Here is a 19593-nt window from a genome sequence, read left to right on the forward strand (position 1 = left end):
TCCTGGCCCCCTTTCCCCTGGTAACCATAAATTTGTCTTCTATATCTGTGGCTCTTTTTCTGCTTAGTAAATAAGTTTATTTGTACCTGTTTTTGGATTTATTTTTTGGATTCCACATATAAGCAGTATCATGTATTTGTCTTTCACTGTATACCAGTCAAACTTTTAAGCCAAATGATTTTCTATATGCTCATCAGCTCTGCCATATAGGGCCAATTTTCTGCATTTTATTTTTATATTATTCTTTTCTTCTATTTCTTGACCTCTTCCTGTTGGAATCCAATTGCCAATATCCAGTAAATGCTCCCATTATCATAAAAGCCTCACTGATTCTCACCGCCAGAAGTAAACACTCTCTCTTAAGAATACTTTATATTTTCTTCTTTCATGATAGTTAATACATCTTTTTTTCATTTTCCCCTGGGGGCTCAGATGGTAAAGAATCTGCTTGCAATACAGGAGACCCAAATCAGACAGTAAAGAATATGCCAGCAATGCAGGAGACCTGTGTTTGATTCCTGATTCAGGAAGATCCCCTGGAGGAGGAAATGGCAATCCACTCCAATATTCTTGCCTGGGAAATCCCATGGAGAGAGGAGCCTCGTAGGCTACAGTCCATGAGGTCGCAAAGAGTCAGACATGGCTGAAGCAATTGAGAAGGCATGTATGCATGTTAGGGAGATTATTATTATTATTGTTTTATAGGTAGAGAAATTGAGAACCAGAGGAGAAAAGTAATTTCCCAAATTCACATAGCTAGGATCCAAAGCAATAACTGGAATTTTGGTCTTTAGGTCTTTAGTCACTATTATTATTTGTACCATACTGGGAAATTTAGATCAGGATTCATCATTCATTCTGTTTTCTTCTTTGAGTATCACTATGTGTTTATGGCTATGCCAGGTATGAGATGAGAGAGCTAATGTGTTTTTTCCCCCCTCAGGTCAAACAGAGGTTAAAATAAATGCATTGAAGCCTAGGAAAATTAGTTTTAGAAGATGCCTCTTGCCTTATGTCTCAAGCCTTGAGAAAGAAAGATAGGAGAGCCAGGTTTTGCAAGGGAGCAGGCACCAGTGAAGCAGAAGGGCAGAAGGCGTGCACTGAGAAAGATGTGAGATAACTGAGTTTTCTCTGTTGAAAGCAGCCACATTTCTGTCTCTTGTGTGTTATCTTTTCTCAGACTAAAGTCCCAGAGAGTGGCCATACTGAGTAGTCATTATAGAGAACACAGAAGGATAAAGCAAGAGACCATGGAGCTATGAAAAATGGAATTTCAGAGCTAAGTGGCTTATAAAAGGCAACTAGAGTGACTATTTCTTACTTTGAGTGAGGCTCTTCTCACTAGCAAGTTTACATTGTTATCTATCATCTGTACATCAATTCAGTTGCTTTCATATATTTATTGATCCTCTGCTATGTGCCAATCACTGCTGAAGGTTTGTGCATAAATGTGTGCTAAGCCATGTCTTAGTCTTTGCAACCCAATGGACTGTATCCTGCCAGGCTCCTCTGTCCATGGGATTTACCAGGCACAAATACCAGAGTGGGTTGCCATGCCCTCCTCCAGGGGATCTTACCAATCTAGAGATAGAACCTGTGACTCTTACATCTCTAGCACTGGTAGACAGGTTCTGTACCACTGGTGCCACCTGGGAAGCTCGCTGAAGGCTCAAGGGCTATATAAAGTTGAATGAAACATTAATTTTTGCTCCTGAGACACATAAAGAACATTTAAGTAAATCCTGGAATGACGGATAATCAGCAGTGCCTAAGGAGTTCAGCCTACAGATTTTCATTGTAGAGTAAGAAGAGACTTGAATTAGATTGCAGTCCTGGAAATAAATAAGTAAAATTTTCTATAAGTCCCCAGGAACCCACAATTCTTTGGACCTTAAAATTTTAGTGTTGGAAAGACCTTAGATATCATCAGTATCTTCATCTGTTAGGTGAACAATATTCTTCCTAATATCCTTTCTAATTTCTTTATTTATTCTAATTTCTTCACTTATATGATACAGTTCTAAACATATGAAGTTTTACTCCATATTCTGAGAAAATTTTACCCTGAAAGAAAATTTAACCTAAAAGACCAGGTTAATTTGGGTACCAAATGTAGGTTAGCATGCTCAACTAGTTTACCACATACCTTGTCTGAGACCACAAGAATGTTCCTCAGAATCTCTGCAACAACCTGCCCCTTCTGCTAATTTGTCAGTGAGACTATAGATGTTTCTGCATTCTCTTTCTGGAGTATCTAGAATGGAAAGATTATCTTTCCTGAGAGTTTCTCTTTAGATAATACAAGATCTTTTAAAAGTGGTGCATCTCATTCTCCACTCTAAGGGACCTATTAGAGGAAGCATGTCACATGGTAACTAGACATTCCTGAGGGGGTCAGGTCTCAAAACTTTCCTTTGGCTAAATAATCTTATCTCTCATAGGGGAGTATAGATCTAGGCACTGGGGCCCAGAATGACAATGGGTGTCAGAATAGCCTTCTCTCAAGATCACACCTCTCTGAAACAGACCACTAATAAACACTACTTTCTTCTCAGCCTTTCACTCATTTTTCACTATGTTTTCCACTTCTACTGAGATGATGATAATGATGATGAAAATAATATATTTTTGAAGTTTTAAATACACATTCATTTAATTCTTTTTTTAAATTTATTGTTTAATTGGAGGATAATTACAAGGTGTTGGTTTCTTTCATAAAACTATGTGAATGAGTCATAATTTTATATATTTGACTGTGGCTCTTATCATGAACTCCTTATTGCAAAATTCAGACTTAAATTGAAGAAAGTAGGGAAAACCACTAGACCATTCATATATGACCTAAATCAAACCCCTTATGATTATACAGTGTAAGTGACAAATAGAGTCAAGGTATTAAAATTGACAGAATGCTTGAAGAACTATGGACAGAGGTTCCTAGCATTGTACAGGAGGCAGTGACCAAAACTGTCCCCAAGAAGAAGAAATGCAAAAAGGCAAAATGGTTGTTTGAGGAGACCTTACAAATAGCTGAGAAAAGAAGAGAAGTGAAAGGCAAAGAAGAAAAGGAAATATATACCCATTTGAATGCAGAGTTCCAAGAATAGCAGGGAGAGATAAGAAAGACTTCCTAACTGATCAATACAAAGCAATAGAGGAAAACAATAGGATGGGAAAGATCAGAGATCGCTTCAAAAAATCAGCAATACCAAGGGAACATTGCATGCACAATGGGTACAATAAAGGACAGAACAGTATGGACCTAATAAAAGCAGACGATATTCAGAAGAGGTGGCAAGAATACACAGAAGAACTGTACAAAAAAGATCTCAATGACCCAGATAACCACAATGGTGTGATCACTAACCTAGAGCCACACATACACGTGTATATATATATATATATATATATATATATATATATATATATATGTGTGTGTGTGTGTGTGTGTGTGTGTGTGTGTGTGTGTGTATACACACACATATCATCTCCCTTTTGAGCCTCCCTCCCCCTCATTTAATTCTTTAGAAAAAGAATTCATAAACTTAAAATGATTGACAAGGTAAATTTTATATTACACACTTTTTTACCACAACTGAATATAAAAAAAACTGTTTGTATGAAGTAGCCAAGACAAGAGTTATTCCCATTTTGCAGATGGAATAATTCAGAGCAGTTAAAGGTTTGCTCCAGTTCACATAGCCAAGAAATGCAAGGTTGAAATTGAACCTTGAGCCTCAAAACTCAAAATTAGCTAAAGATTAAGCTTTCCTTTGATTACAACTTTAATTATTCCCAAATATAGGTTCTCTAAAATGATCTTTTACTTAACTTGCAGTATCATTTAATAGGGCTTAGTTTAACTAAGAAGAAAGGCAGGGAAAATAAGGACATTCCTGAGCTTTTGCTTTACATTTTTCTATTTTCCACTCTATTCCCTGCCTTGAACTGTAAGTCCCAGCAACCAAACTGTTTGTAGCCATACTCTCACAATGCTATTTTGATCTGTCATGCTTTGGGTTTTTTCCCTGTTCTTCCCTCTTCCTCAAATTTCAACCCTGCTTTCTTCTTTCCACCCAAAATATAGGCACACACTCCACCTCTGTAATTCTTATTAATTTTTCAAGTTTCAGTACTATACCCTCTTCTTCTGGAAGCCTTTCTTGGTTCTCAGGTTGTTTGGGGGGATCTTCTTTTGTATTCCTAAAGCATCTGGTACATACATATGTTGTTGACATTATCTAGTTATATGTCCAGATTCTAAGAAATTTAATGGTGATCTATAATTATCTATTCATATTTGAATTTCTAGTACACAGCCCACGGACTTACATGGAGCTCAAGTAACACATGCTTAATGAAGAGGATAAACAAAGGTCTAGGAGTGAAAATACAAGAACTATGTTTGTAGGATATTAAATATACTTGATTTGAAACAGGGGGCTTGTATAGTGAATCGGTGGAGAAACAGCATTGGAGGATTAAGTTAGGTGGATTTGGAGATCTGGAATGTCAAGTGTTGGGATTTTTAAAATATATTTTGCAAGCAGTATGAAGTTATTAGGTAATTTTACAGTGGACATTATTGCATGAAATTGCACTTTAATGGGTAGAATGCAGAGAAATTATGGAAGTGAGGACTGTCATTAATTCATTTAACTAGCATTTATTCACCACTGTTCAGGCATCAGACTCCTTTCTGCAATGGTCTGGAATAAAGGCCTAAATAAGACAGTAATAGTGAAGATAAAAGATAAAAGGGGTAAGAATAAATATAAATAATTAATAAGATCTGACAACTGACTCTGTGTAGGGCATGTTGGAAAGAAGAGCATTAAAGAGATAGATTTTAAGTTTGAGTTAGTTTGTCAGGGACCATTATTGATAAATACAGTAACAGCTAAAGCAAAAGCTAATAGAGGGGGGCAATTATAAGATGAGTTATATATATGTTATTTTGAATATGTGGACAAGCTTATAAGTAGAAATTTCTTATTGCCATTAAAGATGAAGAATGGACTTCAGGAGAGATGAAAAGTCTATGGACTTAGACATAAGTGTTAAGTAAAGATTATAATTGAACTATGAGGATGCACTAGATAGTTGAAAAACAGTGTCAGAAATGGCAAGAGAGACTGGAAGATTATAATTGGTGAGTGGAGGAATATAATACATAACAATTACTTACTGGGTTAAGTATGTGCTGAAAATGCACCAAGGAAATTATATATTTCTTCTCATTTCATCGATTCAGTATTCCTATAAGTTGCTCATTATTATAAACCACTTTAAAAGTGAGGAAACTAAAGTTTAAATGACTTATGTATCATCCCAATAGTCATGTAACCAAGAAGGTGACAAAGTCAGAATCTAAGTCTATCTTACTGTCTTGTTCCAAAACATCCAGGGAACTAAGAGAACAAAGACACAGCTGTGTCATGAAAATCAAGGGAAAAAAGTATAAGAACAAATAAATGATCAATGGGTGAGATTTGGAAATGATCTAGTTTTATTATTATTATTCCCTGTTCTCAATGTCTTAAAGTGTTGGAAGTGTTAATCACTCAATCATGTCAAACTCTCTGTGACCCCATGGACTGTAGCCTGCCAGGCTCCTCTGCCCATGGGATTCTCCAGGCAAAAATACTGGAATGGGGAGCCATTTCCTTCTCCAGGGGAATCCTCCAGACCCAAGGATCAAACTCAGGTCTCCCACACTAAAAGCAGATTCTGAGCCACCAGGGAAGCCCACCCACGTCTTAAAACCACCTTGGATATATTTGCTGAGTGAATATTTGTCAGGGAAAATAAAAACAAAAAAAAAGGGCAATTAAATTTTGTGGTTAGAGGATCATTGGCAAATGAAGAGTTAATATAGTTTTAGCCATATGACTTCTGCACAGTCCATGGAAGATGAAAGAATGAAATTAACACAAATGAGTCAACCAATAGGGATGATGTTTGAGACTTTTGATAATGAAAAGATGGGAGAACTAGAGCAGGTAATGTAATCAAGGATAACTTTCTTGAAGTTATAGTAGATATATAGTTTCTTAGATACTATGATATAGTAGTAAAATGTGCATGCTTGGAAGAGAGGGAGAAGAGTCATTAGTGAAAAAGAAACTAAAGATATTGAAGATCAAAGAGATAATAACTAGAGCAAGTGGTAGGAAACTGGGTCAAATAGTTTAACAGTAAGCTTTATCTTGCAGTCAAGGAGTGTTAAATCCTGACTCCAGCTTTCGGGGCTATCTGCCTCTGGAACCGTTGAAGTCGGTGAAATCTCCTGCATGTGAACCCCTGCTTCCCACCACCACTGCTAATGGTCCTTTAACACCCTAGATCCTTCTGAAGAAGTTCTGCTGAGCTGTGCCACACAGCTGCTGACGTAATTTTCTAGAATATACTTCGGAGCTGTGCTATGCTATCACGGAACTGCTCTGAATCTGTTTCAATGAAGAGTGAAGAAAACCCTTCTGCCTTTGAACCACCTTTTGTCAGCTTAATTCCTCTTGTTCTTTAACCTTCTCCTGTCTCAGCAGACACTTTTTATACAAACAATCCTTTCACACTTTGTTCAGAAAACAAACAAAGTATCTCTTTCCTTCTGATTTCTAGCCTGACTCAAAGACCTCACTTCCCATAGGTAAGACAACTCCCTGAAAGGGAGCCTGGTAGCAAGTGTTTTCTTAATTAACCACATGGGACATGGAGTTGATTTCCTCTAGGCACTGAGGGAGAACCCTACAGAAGCAAGCCATTCCCTACTCTACTAACTAGTCCCTGAGAACCTAGATTTGTGATTGTGGCTAGAACCTTCTGAGTTGCTGGTCTGCAGAACAGTGAAAATGAAGACATTTGGGAAATAGGAGGGAGCCCTCTGAGTTTCTCAAAGAGGTAGGTGTGGGATGAAGGGTGGGCTCTGTACTTTGGCATATGGGTGAGTGCCCTACATAGGGGAAGAGGCACAGAGAACCAGATTATTTTTATGTTGGTTTTAAATTAAGATTTGTAGAAGATTTGTTGACATTTTGTAGGCATGTGAGGTAGGGGGAAAGATAGTAAGTAGTTCAGGAATGAGGGATTTTGGATAATGTGTGTTATAGGACTAGACTTGGTCATAAGATAACCTATTAAATTTTGTCTGGGACATTAGCCCTTGAGAGATCATTTTTGTCTGGGACACTAGAATTATGACGCTTTACCTCTGCTGACTTATTTGTTTATTTATTTAAATTTTTAATAATTGAGATATAATTGACATATAACACTGTATAAATTTAAGGTGTATGTGTTTATTTGATGCATTTATACATTGCAGTCTGATTAACATCATAGTGTTATTTAACACTCTTGTCACATCACAAAATTATAGAAGTCCCATGTACTAGAGCTAAACTATCAACTAGTTCATTGAAGGCAAGTCTCAGAATTCTGCCAGGCACACAAATATTTACTAACAAGCAGGTACAAAAACCAATATCAAACCTGGTTTTGGAAGCCCAAGGAAGTTCCAACTCTATTCCTTAGTCTCTCTGATTAGAATGAATGAAAGATTCTATCAAAGACAAAAGGTAACCAAATTCTCACTGGAGGAAAAACTGGCATGGTGAAGTCGTGTGATGGATCCTCTGGTAAGGGAGGGACACAGAAATGAATGAACCCTGGGTCTACTCCACCCTTCCACACTGTCTAGGAGGCGTGACAAGCTCTTATTCTAACACTGCTTCAAGAAATGGTGTAGCTTTATTTCTAGCCAGGCCACATATCTTGGTTACCTGGTTTTTAACTAAAAAAAAGAAACCTAAACTTCTTTATGCTGCTGATTTTCAGCTGGGGCAATTTTACTCCCATTGTTCCCCTGCAGACATATTTGGCAATTTCTAGACCCATTTTGTTTATCATGACTGAGGAAAGGGTCTGGGCTATTGATTTCTAGTAGAAGCTAGAACTGCTGCCAAATGTCCTACAATGCATGGAAAACCTCTCTCTTCCTCAACCTTAGCAAAAAATTATCTGATACACAAAGTTAGTAGTGCTGAAGTTGAGAGAACCTGCCCTATGCTAATTAATAAACCCACTTTCCTGAAGGCTCAACAGTTAATTAATCCACCTGCAATAGAGGCAACACAGGAGACTCAGGTTTGGTCCCTGGGTCAGGAAAATCCCTTGAAGAAGGAAAATGGCAACCCAATGCAATATTCTTGCCTGAAACATCCCATGGACAGAGTGGCCTGAAAGTCTAAGTGTTAGTCACAACCTCATGGACTGTAGCCCGCCAGGCTCCTCTGTCCATGGAATTTGCCAGGCAAGAATATTAGAGTGGGTTGCCAGTCCCTTCTTCAGGGGATCTTCCCTACCCAGGGATCGAACCCGGGTCTCCTGCATTGTGGACAGATTCTTTACCATCTGATCACCAGGGAAGCCCATAGAGTAGCCTGGTGGGCTCCAATCCAAAAGGTTGCAAAGAGTCAGACAACTGAGCATCTAAACACTCATGGTGAAGATGCCATTCTGGATACTTGAAACTATCTGCCTCTGGCTATAGACTGCTAATCAAAGTTTTTGAAATGTCATCAAACCACTCCTAGAGTGTGATTTCTCGATTAGCATATTTCAACTATTAGCTAATGCTCTTTACCATTGACCATTAACTAACCTAGATTAAGATTAATTTGCACACAAAGGTATATTGCATGGGTCTAAGCTGTTGTGTTTTAAAGTAAATTGAATTCAGTATGATATTTAGTTCTTCTCTTTACTCTATTTTTCTGACTATGAAGCCAGCAAGGGAAGACAGTACCTGCACTTGATTTTAAAGATACCCACTTAAAAGTAGTTTTATTTTTATTCACAAAGGGGATCATTTTGTCATAACTCATTTTGTGGCTCCAATATTTAAAGTCAAAAATAAAAATGTCTACCTATTTAAGGTGTTTCTAATTCACTATTATAATAAATATTCCAATGAATATCCTTGTATTTGTTTTAATATTTAAAATAATTTTCTTGGGCTATACAGTGAAAGGAAGTCTCTAAAAAGTCTCAAAACTCTTAAAAAAAGATTGCCAAATTTCCATTCAGGAGAGTTTGTACCAATTTAAATGTCCAAATAGCAAAACTGTTTGCTTAGCTCTCAGAATAGTTGATAATACAATGTGTTATAATTACTAAAAACATATTTGTGAGTTAGACATACTCATTTTATAATTTGCAAAGCAATGCACATAAATATTTTGTTTAATTTAATCAACATCATTTCAAGGCTGATGAGCTGCTTAAAAAGAAAGTTTATAATGGTTATTTAAATTAGGTAGAGTTCTGACTGTTTATATTTGATTTCACCAGCCAACAAGTGAAACACCTGAAAATATGAGTCAGGAGAATCAGACAATGGTGACTGAGTTTTATTTCTCTGATTTCCCTCAGTTTGAGAAGGGCAGTCTCTTATTCTTCATTCCTTTGCTCTTAATTTACGTGTTCATTATTGTTGGAAATTTCATCATCTTCTTTGCTGTCCAGCTGGATGCACGTCTCCACAATCCCATGTACAATTTCATCAGCTTCTTCTCCTTCCTGGAGATGTGGTACACCACAGTGACCATCCCCAAGATGCTCTCCAACCTTGTCAGTAAAGAGAAGACTATTTCTTTCATTGGCTGCCTCCTGCAAATGTATTTTTTTCACTCACTTGGGGTCACAGAAGCCCTAGTCCTCACAGTGATGGCCACTGATAGGTACGTTGCCATCTGCCACCCCCTCCGCTATGCAACCATCATGACCCCTCGACTATGCATCCAACTCTCTGCTGGTTCTAGCATCTTTGGCTTCCTTATGCTACTGCCCGAGATTGTGTGGATTTCTACTCTTCCCTTCTGTGGTCCCAACCAAATCCATCAACTCTTCTGTGACTTTGAACCTGTATTACGCTTAGCCTGTACAGATACATCTATGATCCTGATTGAAGATGTGATTCATGCTATTTCCATCTTGACTTCTGTTTGTATCATCACCCTTTCCTATTTAAGAATCATTGTTGTGATCCTGAGGATCCCCTCAGGTAAGAGCCGTCAGAAGGCATTCTCCACTTGTGCAGCCCACATTACTATTTTCTTCCTGTTTTTTGGCAGTGTGACACTCATGTACCTGCGTTTCTCTGTCACTTTCCCACCACTACTGGACAAGGCCATTGCACTGATGTTTGCTGTCCTTGCCCCACTTTTCAACCCGATAATCTACAGTCTGAGGAACAAAGACATGAAAGATGCCATCAAGAAAATCCTCTGTTCTTGGGGCTTCACTGGTGGTCCAAAGGTTAAGAATCCACCTTGCAATGCAAAGCACACCGGTTCAATCCCTGGTCCAGGGAGATCCCACATGCCCTGGAGCAACTAAGCCTGTGTACCACAGCTACTGAGACAGCGCTCTAGAGCCGGTGAGCCACAGCTAGGGAAGCCTGCAAGCCTAGAACCTGTGCTCCGCAAAAGAAGCCCCCACAATGAAAAGCCCACACACTGCAAGAGCGGCCCACCCCTGCAACTAGAGAAATCCCTGCACAGCAACTAAGACCTACCACAGCCAAAAAACAAAGCAAACAAATAAGTAACTCTTAAAAAAAAATGTAAAAAGAAAGAATATCCTCTGTTCTCTAAAAATGTTCACTGTCTCTGGAAGCCAATGAGAATTCACTCTATCTGTTCAAACATCTATATTCATAAGTTTAAAATGCTAACAAATCAGTTTTTAAAATTACTGGGCATAATTTATTTTTATGTAGTAGTTTGGGTATGATTTCCACTTTTCTAACGTAAGAACTATTGCTTAATCTGATAAAGGAAGTTGTCGGTGATCCACCTATCTTTATAACACATAGATTGTGATGGAGTATTTTGTACACTTTATAACACCAAATCAGTGAGGATACTGAACTAAATAATAATATTTATTTCTTGCAAATCTAAAATTTTCCTTACCTACTCTTCCATTTTATATTCACAGTACTCCTATATCATTATTATTATTATTTTATTTAAAAAAGATTAACGAGATGTGCAGCAGTGAGGTAGTTTAAGGCAGAAGAAGAAACCTGGCTTCCTAACATTCATCTAAGAGACAGTTATCCCTCTATAGGTTGTCTAATGATAGATGACAAGGATTGTGCAGTCCACATAGCCTTTGACCTTGTGATGCTGTGTCCTGCTGTTTTTATTAACTCTTTTGGGTTTTGTTTTACATTGCTCAGAAAATTCTCAACCAAGTACTCTTGAAAGCTTGAAGGTTAAATAGACAAAATATATAGGCTTTGGATCAAAAAGCTCCCATAAATTATGTAAATATATAATTATATCTGATGTGCTAATCTAAAAAAAATCACTCTATCACTATATAAATAATGTTCTATGTTATGTTATACTAAAATGCTGGGCCAGTCTCACGCCTCAGTGTCCCTATTCTTATTGCCTTTCTGCTCTGGAATGCTTCTCCCTTTCTTATTTTCTGCCTTGGAACTTATACTCAGCATCAAAAAAATAAATAAAAATAAACACACACACACACACACACATTTTTGTTTCCTTCCCCACCTTAAATGTATTTATTTTTAATTGAAGGAAACCTGCTTCACAATGTTGCATTGACCTCTGTCTAGATCAACATGAGTCAGCCATAAGTACACATGTCCCCTCCCTCTTTACCTCCCTCCCACCTCCCGTACCTGCCCACCCCTCTTGGTTGTCATAGAGCCCCAGTTTGAGTTCCCTGGGTCCTACAACACATTTCCATTGGTTATCTGTTTTACACACGGTAGTGTATATGCTTCTGTGTTACTCTCCCCATTCGTACCACCCTCTCTTTCCTCTCCCCCACCCATGTCCATAAGTCTGTTTTTTATGTCTGTGCCTCCATTATTGACCTGCAATTAGATTCATTGGTACCATCTTTCTAGATTCTATATATATATGCATTAATATACAATATTTGTTTTTCTCTTTCTGACTTACTTCACTCTGTATAATAGGCTCTAGGTTCATTCACCTCATTAGGACTGACTCAAAACATGTGTTCCTTTTAATGGCTGAGTAATATTCCATTGAGTATATGTACCACTGTTTCTTTATCCATTTATCTGATATTGGACATCTAGGTTGCTTCTCGCGTCCTCGCTATTGTAAATAGTGCTGCAATGAACATCGGTGTACTTGTGCCTTTTTCAATTTTGATTTCCTCAAGGTATATGCCAAGTAGTGGGATTGCTGGCTCATGGTAGTTCCACTCAGAGTGCTTTGAGTCATCTCCATACTGTCTTCATAGTGCCTGTATCAAGTTATATTCCCACCCACAGTGCAGATGGTTCCTTTTTCTCCACACCTTCTCCAGCATTTTTATTTGTGGATTTTTTGATGATTGCCATTCTAACTGGAATTCACACATATTTTATCTTCTGGGATAAGAATCCATGCCTTCCTCCTACAAAAGTGTTCTAGTGATTTTAGGGTAAATTGTCTCCAGAAAAAGTTTTTTTCTAGCTCCTGTTGGAAGCAAACCAATGGTCTCAGTGGTCTCAGAAGTAGCAGGAAGACAACCACAGGTGAGAGAAAAGAGAGGTGCCAAAAAATAGAAATATCAGTAGTATAGAACATCAAAAGAAAGTTCAGTCAGCTTTGATGAGGGAGATAAATTCTTAAATGCACTTGGGAATGTTAAGGTGGAAGACAGTGTTAGTTCTCAACTTTGGATCAGCTCCAGGCCCCATTTCCTCTCATGCCTCAGGGAACCAGTGCTATCCTATATCCCCTCTCACTCCAGTAAATGCAAATTATCTCCTATATTAATGTGAACTTTTTGATACCCATAAGGAAATTTTTTGGAAGTAAAGAAAAGTATATAGACTTTTCTCGGTTATAAAATTAAAATGAACTTCTTTGAAGTTACTGTTTAGAAACCTAGCCTTTTGACCTTTGAACTCCTGGTTTAAAAGTTTAGTATTCCATTTCTGGGAGGTGGGTCATAGAGGATCTTGCTGTGGTTTATGTCGGAGAATGTTTTGCCTATGTTCTCCTCTAGGAGTTTTATAGTTTCTGGTCTTACATTTAGATCTTTAATCCATTTTGAGTTTATTTTTGTGTATGGTGTTAGAAAGTGTTCTAGTTTCATTCTTTTACAAGTGGTTGACCAGTTTTCCCAGCACCACTTGTTAAAGAGGTTGTCTTTTTTCCATTGTATATCCTTGCCTCCTTTGTCAAAGATAAGGTGTCCATAGGTTCGTGGATTTATCTCTGGGCTTTCTATTCTGTTCCATTGATCTGTATTTCTGTCTTTGTGCCAGTACCATACTGTCTTGATGACTGTGGCTTTGTAGTAGAGTCTGAAGTCAGGCAGGTTGATTCCTCCAGTTCCATTCTTCTTTCTCAAGATTACTTTGGCTATTCGAGCTTTTTTGTATTTCCATACAAATTGTGAAATTCTTTGGTCTAGTTCTGTGAAAAATACCGTTGGTAGCTTGATAGGGATTGCATTGAATCTATAGACAGCTTTGGGTAGAATAGCCATTTTGACAATATTGATTCTTCCAATCCATGAACACGGTATGTTTCTCCATCTGTTTGTGTCCTCTTTGATTTCTTTCATCAGTGTTTTATAGTTTTCTATGTATAGGTCTTTTGTTTCTTTAGGTAGATATACTCCTAAGTATTTTATTCTTTTTGTTGCAATGGTGAATGGTATTGTTTCCTTAATTTCTCTTTCTGTTTTTTCATTGTTAGTATATAGGAATGCAAGGGATTTCTGTGTGTTAATTTTATATCCTGCAACTTTACTATATTCATTGATTAGCCCTAGTAATTTTCTGGAAGAGTCTTTAGGGTTTTCTATGTAGAGGATCATGTCATCTGCAAACAGTGAGAGTTTCACTTCTTCTTTTCCAATCTGGATTCCTTTTACTTCTTTTTCTGCTCTGATTGCTGTGGCCAGAACTTCCAACACTATGTTGAATATGACCCACCTCCCAGAATATTGGAAATAAAAGCAAAACTAAACAAATGGGACCTAATGAAACTTAAAAGCTTTTGCACTACAAAGGAAACTATAAGTAAGGTGAAAAGACAGCCCTCAGATTGGGAGAAAATAATAGCAAATGAAGAAACAGACAAAGGATTAATCTCAAAAATATACAAGCAACTCCTGCAGCTCAATTCCAGAAAAATAAATGACCCAATCAAAAAATGGGCCAAAGAACTAAACAGACATTTCTCCAAAGAAGACATACAAATGGCTAACAAACACATGAAAAGATGCTCAACATCACTCATTATTAGAGAAATGCAAATCAAAACCACAATGAGGTACCATTACACGCCAGTCAGGATGGCTGCTATCCAAAAGTCTACAAGCAATAAATGCTGGAGAGGGTGTGGAGAAAAGGGAACCCTCTTACACTGTTGGTGGGAATGCAAACTAGTACAGCCGCTATGGAAAACAGTGTGGAGATTTCTTAAAAAACTGGAAATAGAACTGCCATATGACCCAGCAATCCCACTTCTGGGCATACACACTGAGGAAACCAGATCTGAAAGAGACACATGCACCCCAATGTTCATCGCAGCACTGTTTATAATAGCCAGGACATGGAAGCAACCTAGATGCCCATCAGCAGATGAATGGATAAGGAAGCTGTGGTACATATACACCATGGAATATTACTCAGCCGTTAAAAAGAATTCATTTGAACCAGTCCTAATGAGATGGATGAAGCTGGAGCCCCTTATACAGAGTGAAGTAAGCCAGAAAGATAAAGAACATTACAGCATACTATCACATATATATGGAATTTAGAAAGATGGTAACGATAACCCTATATGCAAAACAGAAAAAGAGACACAGAAATACAGAACAGACTTTTGAACTCTGTGGGAGAATGTGAGGGTGGGATATTTCAAAAGAACAGCATGTATACTCTCTATGGTGAAACAGATCACCAGCCCAGGTGGGATGCATGAGACAAGTGCTCCAGCCTGGTGCACTGGAAGGACTCGGGGGAATCGGGTGGAGAGGGAGGTGGGAGGGGGGATCGGGATGGGGAATACGTGTAAATCCATGGCTGAATCATATCAATGTATGACAAAACCCATTGAAAAAAAAAAAAAATAGCTGCAAAAAAAAAAGTTTAGTATTCCATTTATAAATCTAACAGATTTTATTATTCACTATTAAAGGTATTTGACAAATATTTGGTCTGGTTTATAAACTTGGCAATTAAATCATTTTAAATTACATTTAAATATGGTATACACTGTGCTTCTCTGGTAATTCAGCTGGTAAAAAATTCGCCTGCAATGCAGGAGACCCATGGGCCAGGGAGTTTGACCCCTGGGTTGGGGAGGTCCCCTGGAGAATGGATAGGTTACCCCCTCCAGAATTCTTGGGCTTCCCTGGTGGCTCAGGCGGTTAAGAGTCCACCTGAAAGGCAGGAAACCTGGATTCAATCCCTGAGTTGGGAAGATCCCCTGGAGGAGGGCATGGCAAGCCACTCTAACACTCTTGCCTGGAGAATCTCCATGGACAGAGGAGCTTGGTGGGCTGTATAGTCTAGGAGGTCACCAAGAGTCAGACACGACTAAGCACAGCACAGCACATGATATATACTACTTTGCTTTTAAGTACCTCAATTTTCTGACTCAATAAACAAAGCCTCCACAGGTTTTAAAAAACAATCTTTATAATCTTAAAAAACTCCCCAAAACTAAAAAGAAAGTTATAAACATGGCTTATCCTAAATACTTTTAAGTGTTTTAATACTGTGACAAATATAGTAAGATTTAAATTTTAAATAATAAAGTGTAAAATCTTGATTTAATGTGTGCGTTTTATAAACTTAAAATTTTTTTTAAAAGTAAAAGGCTTCTCTGGGGGCTCAGTGGTAAAGAATCTGCCTGCTAATGCAGGAGACACAGATTTGATCCCTGGTCTGGGAGAATCCCACATGTTGTGGAGCAGCTAAGCCTGTACACCACCACTATCAAGCCTGTGTTCTAGGGCCTAAGAACCAGAACTCGGGCCCATATACCACAACCACTAAAGCCCGCAGGCCTAGAACCTGTGCTCTGCAACTAGAGAAAGCCCACACTGCACTGATGACCCAGCATAGCCAAAAGTAAATAAATAAATAAAAATTTTAAATGTGTAAATTAATTTCTTAATTAGAAATCTAAAATTAGAATTGCAAGGTAGATTTAGTATTCTAATAGGTCAAATTATCTCAAATAATGCAACTGCATAAAATACTAAATATATACAAATTCCTTAGTGCAAAATATAGATAATAAGTTTTGATTCTATTAAACATTTCTAAAACTTCATTGAGTTTAAAAGATACTAACCAACTAGAGAAATAATAATATGACCCATTTTGTTATTCATACAGCAAATGTTTACTAAGGCTACTATTCCAAGCACTGTTTTGGGTGCTTGTGATAAGACTAAAAAAAGTTTCCTGCCATTATGCAACTTGCACTATGATAAGGGAAGTTATCAAAAAAATATTAAAAATAATAAAAAAAATCCAAAATAGAATAAAATCATCTAGTCTCTATGAAACAGAAAAATAAAACTATTGCAAGATAATAGAATTTAGTGTGGGTAGGGAGATCATAATTTTAGATAAAGTGGCCATAATAGGACCTCATTATAAGGTTACATTTGAACAAAGATTTGAATAAAATTGGGATTCATAGGAATATGAGGTGAGAAAATAATGAATTATCTAAGCAGGAGTAAAAGCTAGTGAAAACCTGACTCAGAAGACATGATCAATAAGATAAAAGAACAAAGATAAAGCATTCTGAAAGTCAAGAGAACAGAATACATCAAGAAAGAAGTGATTGTTAAATTCTGCAAAATAGTCAAGTAAGGTAAAGACTGAAGGCTGACTTTGAACTTAGACACTTGGAGATGACTGTTAAATAAGTAAGAGACATATGCATGAAATGGTGAAAGTAAAAGCCTGACTTGAGTAGTTGGATAGAAGAGAATCAAAGAAAAATTGGAAATTTCAATTACAGATAACTTCTTCATGGAGTTTTACTATGATGGAAAACAGAGAAATAAGGTAATAAGGAGCAAGTGGAATCATTAAAATACTTAGTTAAGTGTGAATCACAATATAGTTTAAACCATAATATAGGATACACATATCTACATAAATGCATATTCACATCCATATTTATAGCTAAAACAGTGTTTTTGCAAAAGAATAATTATGCTTAATCCATATGGTACTTTTTATCTTTTCTTTACTTCCTTTCCCCATTCTATTTCTTTAAAATCATTTTGGAACTGATTTCACCACTTCCTAATGGATTGTGATAAGTTTGAAAAATTGATGAAATTAGGTCTTTAATTTTTGCTCTCTTTGGATGAGTATTTAATAAGCTGTTTCTGTTTTTAACTTTGTATTTGCTTATAGTTTTCTAATCTATTTATAATAAAGTATTGCACTTTATTAAAAAAAACAAGTTTTACTTTTAAAAATGATGGCAATTATAATATGATGAAGAAAATAAATATACACTCTCTGGCCAGTACTGACACGATGTTAAAATAGTATAATCTTTTCTAAAGCAATTTAGCAATATACATCAAAAGAATTAATATGAAAAAAAAAAAGAATTAATATGTGTAGTTAGAAGTAGTGACAGAGAATGCTTTTTTGATGAAGTAGCATTTAAACTGACAGTTGAATACTGAGAAGAAATCAGCCAGGAAAATATAGAAGATAAAGCAATAGTGCAAATATCCTGAGGTTAGAAGTAGCTGGGTTTCTAAGAAAACCATTTTAAAGGAACCAAATGCATATGTGCAAATGGAACACAGTAAAAGTCATGAGATGAAGATTAGTAGCAGAATATGCAAACTTGCAGCACATGTTATGAGATACTGGAATTTGTTCCAACTGAAGACGCTGAAGACATTGGAGTAAGATATTAGATTCTTAGAATAACATCCCTGCTGTTGTATGAATGCCAATTGTGTGCACGCTCAGTCGCTTAGTCATGTTCAACTCTGCAACCCCATACGCTATAGCCTGCAAGACTCCTCTGTCCATGGGATTATCCAGGTAAGAATACTGGAGTGGGTTGCCATTTTCTCTTCCAGAGGATCTTCCCGACCCAGGGATCAAAAACCTGTCTCTTGTGTCTCCTGCATTGGCAGTGATTCTTTACCTCTGAGCCACCTAGGAAGCCCATGAATACAAGTTGGAGTGTAGCAAATGTGGAGGTAGAAAAGATGAATTATGGGAACATAGTAATGCTTTTCTGTTACAAAACAGACTGCCCCCAGAATTAGAGATTAAAACACAAACTATCTCTCTGTCTCTTGATTTATGTGTTAATTTTCACTGTAATCGAATAGCTAGTTCTTATAGTCCTAGTTCAGTCATGCATTAAGAGTCAGCAACTGTTTGGTTAGAACTGACTGAGCTAGGACAATGTTCTGTCTGGCTAAGACAGTTATACTGTCTCCTATGTCTTTCATCTTGTAGCAGGCTAGCCCCTATTGTGCACACAATGGCTAGCTAGGGTGTTAATATAGAGGCTGAGTACATGGGCTTCTAGAGACTCTTTTCAGAACTGACACATAAATCCTTCTGTTGCACCCTACAGCCAAATCAATTTAAAAGGGGGACTTGTTCAGTTGCTCAGGAGTGTCCAATTCTTTGTGATCCAGGGAGAGGAAAAGTGACCCCCACAAAAGACTGAGCCAGATCTGCCTGTGAGGGTTTGAGGGTCTCCTGCAGAGGCATGGGTCAACAGTGGCCTGCCGTGGCGACACAGGCTCTGGCAGCAGCAGACCTGTGAGGTATAAGTCCTCTTGGAGGAGGTTGCCATTAGTCCTACCATAAAGCCACTGGGTGGGTGACCCAGGAACTGAAGAACAATTATACAAGAGAAGTTCTCACGCTGTTGCAAAGGTTCTATGCCCCACAACAGACTTCCCAACCTGGGGATCTCTTAAAGGGACTGGGAATCCCCAGGGAATCTGCCTTTGAAGATCAGTGGGATTTGATTACGGAACTTCTATAGGATTGGGGAAACAGAGACTTTTGGAGAGCACAAACCAAACCTTATGTGCACCAGGAACCCAGGGAAAAGGAGCAGTGACCCCCCAAGAAACTGAGCTGGACTTGCCTGTGAGTGTTTGGGAGTCTCCGGCAGACGCATAGGTCGACAAAGGCCTGCTGCAGGGTCAGGGGCACTGGCAGCAGCGGTCTTGAGAGATGTGGTGTGTTGGCATAAGTCCTCTAGGAGAAGGTTGCCATTAGCCCTACCATAGAGACTGTGAAAGTGAAAGTGTTAGTTGCTCAGTCATGTCCGACTCCGTGATCTCATGGACTGTAGCTGGCCAGACTTCTCTGTTCGTGGAATTCTCCTGACAAGAATACTGGAGTGGGTTGCAATGAAGATCTCCAGAAGATCTTCCTGACCCAGGGATCGAACCCAGCTCTCCCGCATTGTAGGCAGATTCTTTTCCATTTGAGCTAACCGGGAAGCCCGTATAGAGAATATAGCCCTACCCCAGAGACTGCAGACTCCAGGA

The 19593-nt window shown here is 37.9% G+C and overlaps 1 protein-coding gene across 1 annotated transcript; it reads left to right on the forward strand.

The window, feature by feature from the left end:
* Nucleotides 1-9375: 9375 nt before the first annotated feature.
* Nucleotides 9376-18546, forward strand: LOC133074449 (olfactory receptor 6K3-like). The gene is made up of 2 exons (XM_061168392.1): nt 9376-10288; nt 18539-18546. The coding sequence occupies exons 1-2, from the start codon at nt 9376-9378 to the stop codon at nt 18544-18546; spliced, it is 921 nt and encodes a 306-aa protein (XP_061024375.1).
* The last annotated feature ends 1047 nt before the right edge of the window (nt 18547-19593 follow it).

This window comes from Dama dama, chromosome 20 (assembly GCF_033118175.1).
Source record: "Dama dama isolate Ldn47 chromosome 20, ASM3311817v1, whole genome shotgun sequence".
NCBI classification, from domain to species: Eukaryota; Metazoa; Chordata; class Mammalia; order Artiodactyla; family Cervidae; genus Dama; species Dama dama.

Excerpts from the sequence above, each read along its gene's own strand:
- LOC133074449 (XM_061168392.1), top strand. The coding sequence starts at position 9,376 with ATGAGTCAGGAGAATCAGACAATGGTGACTGAGTTTTATTTCTCTGAT.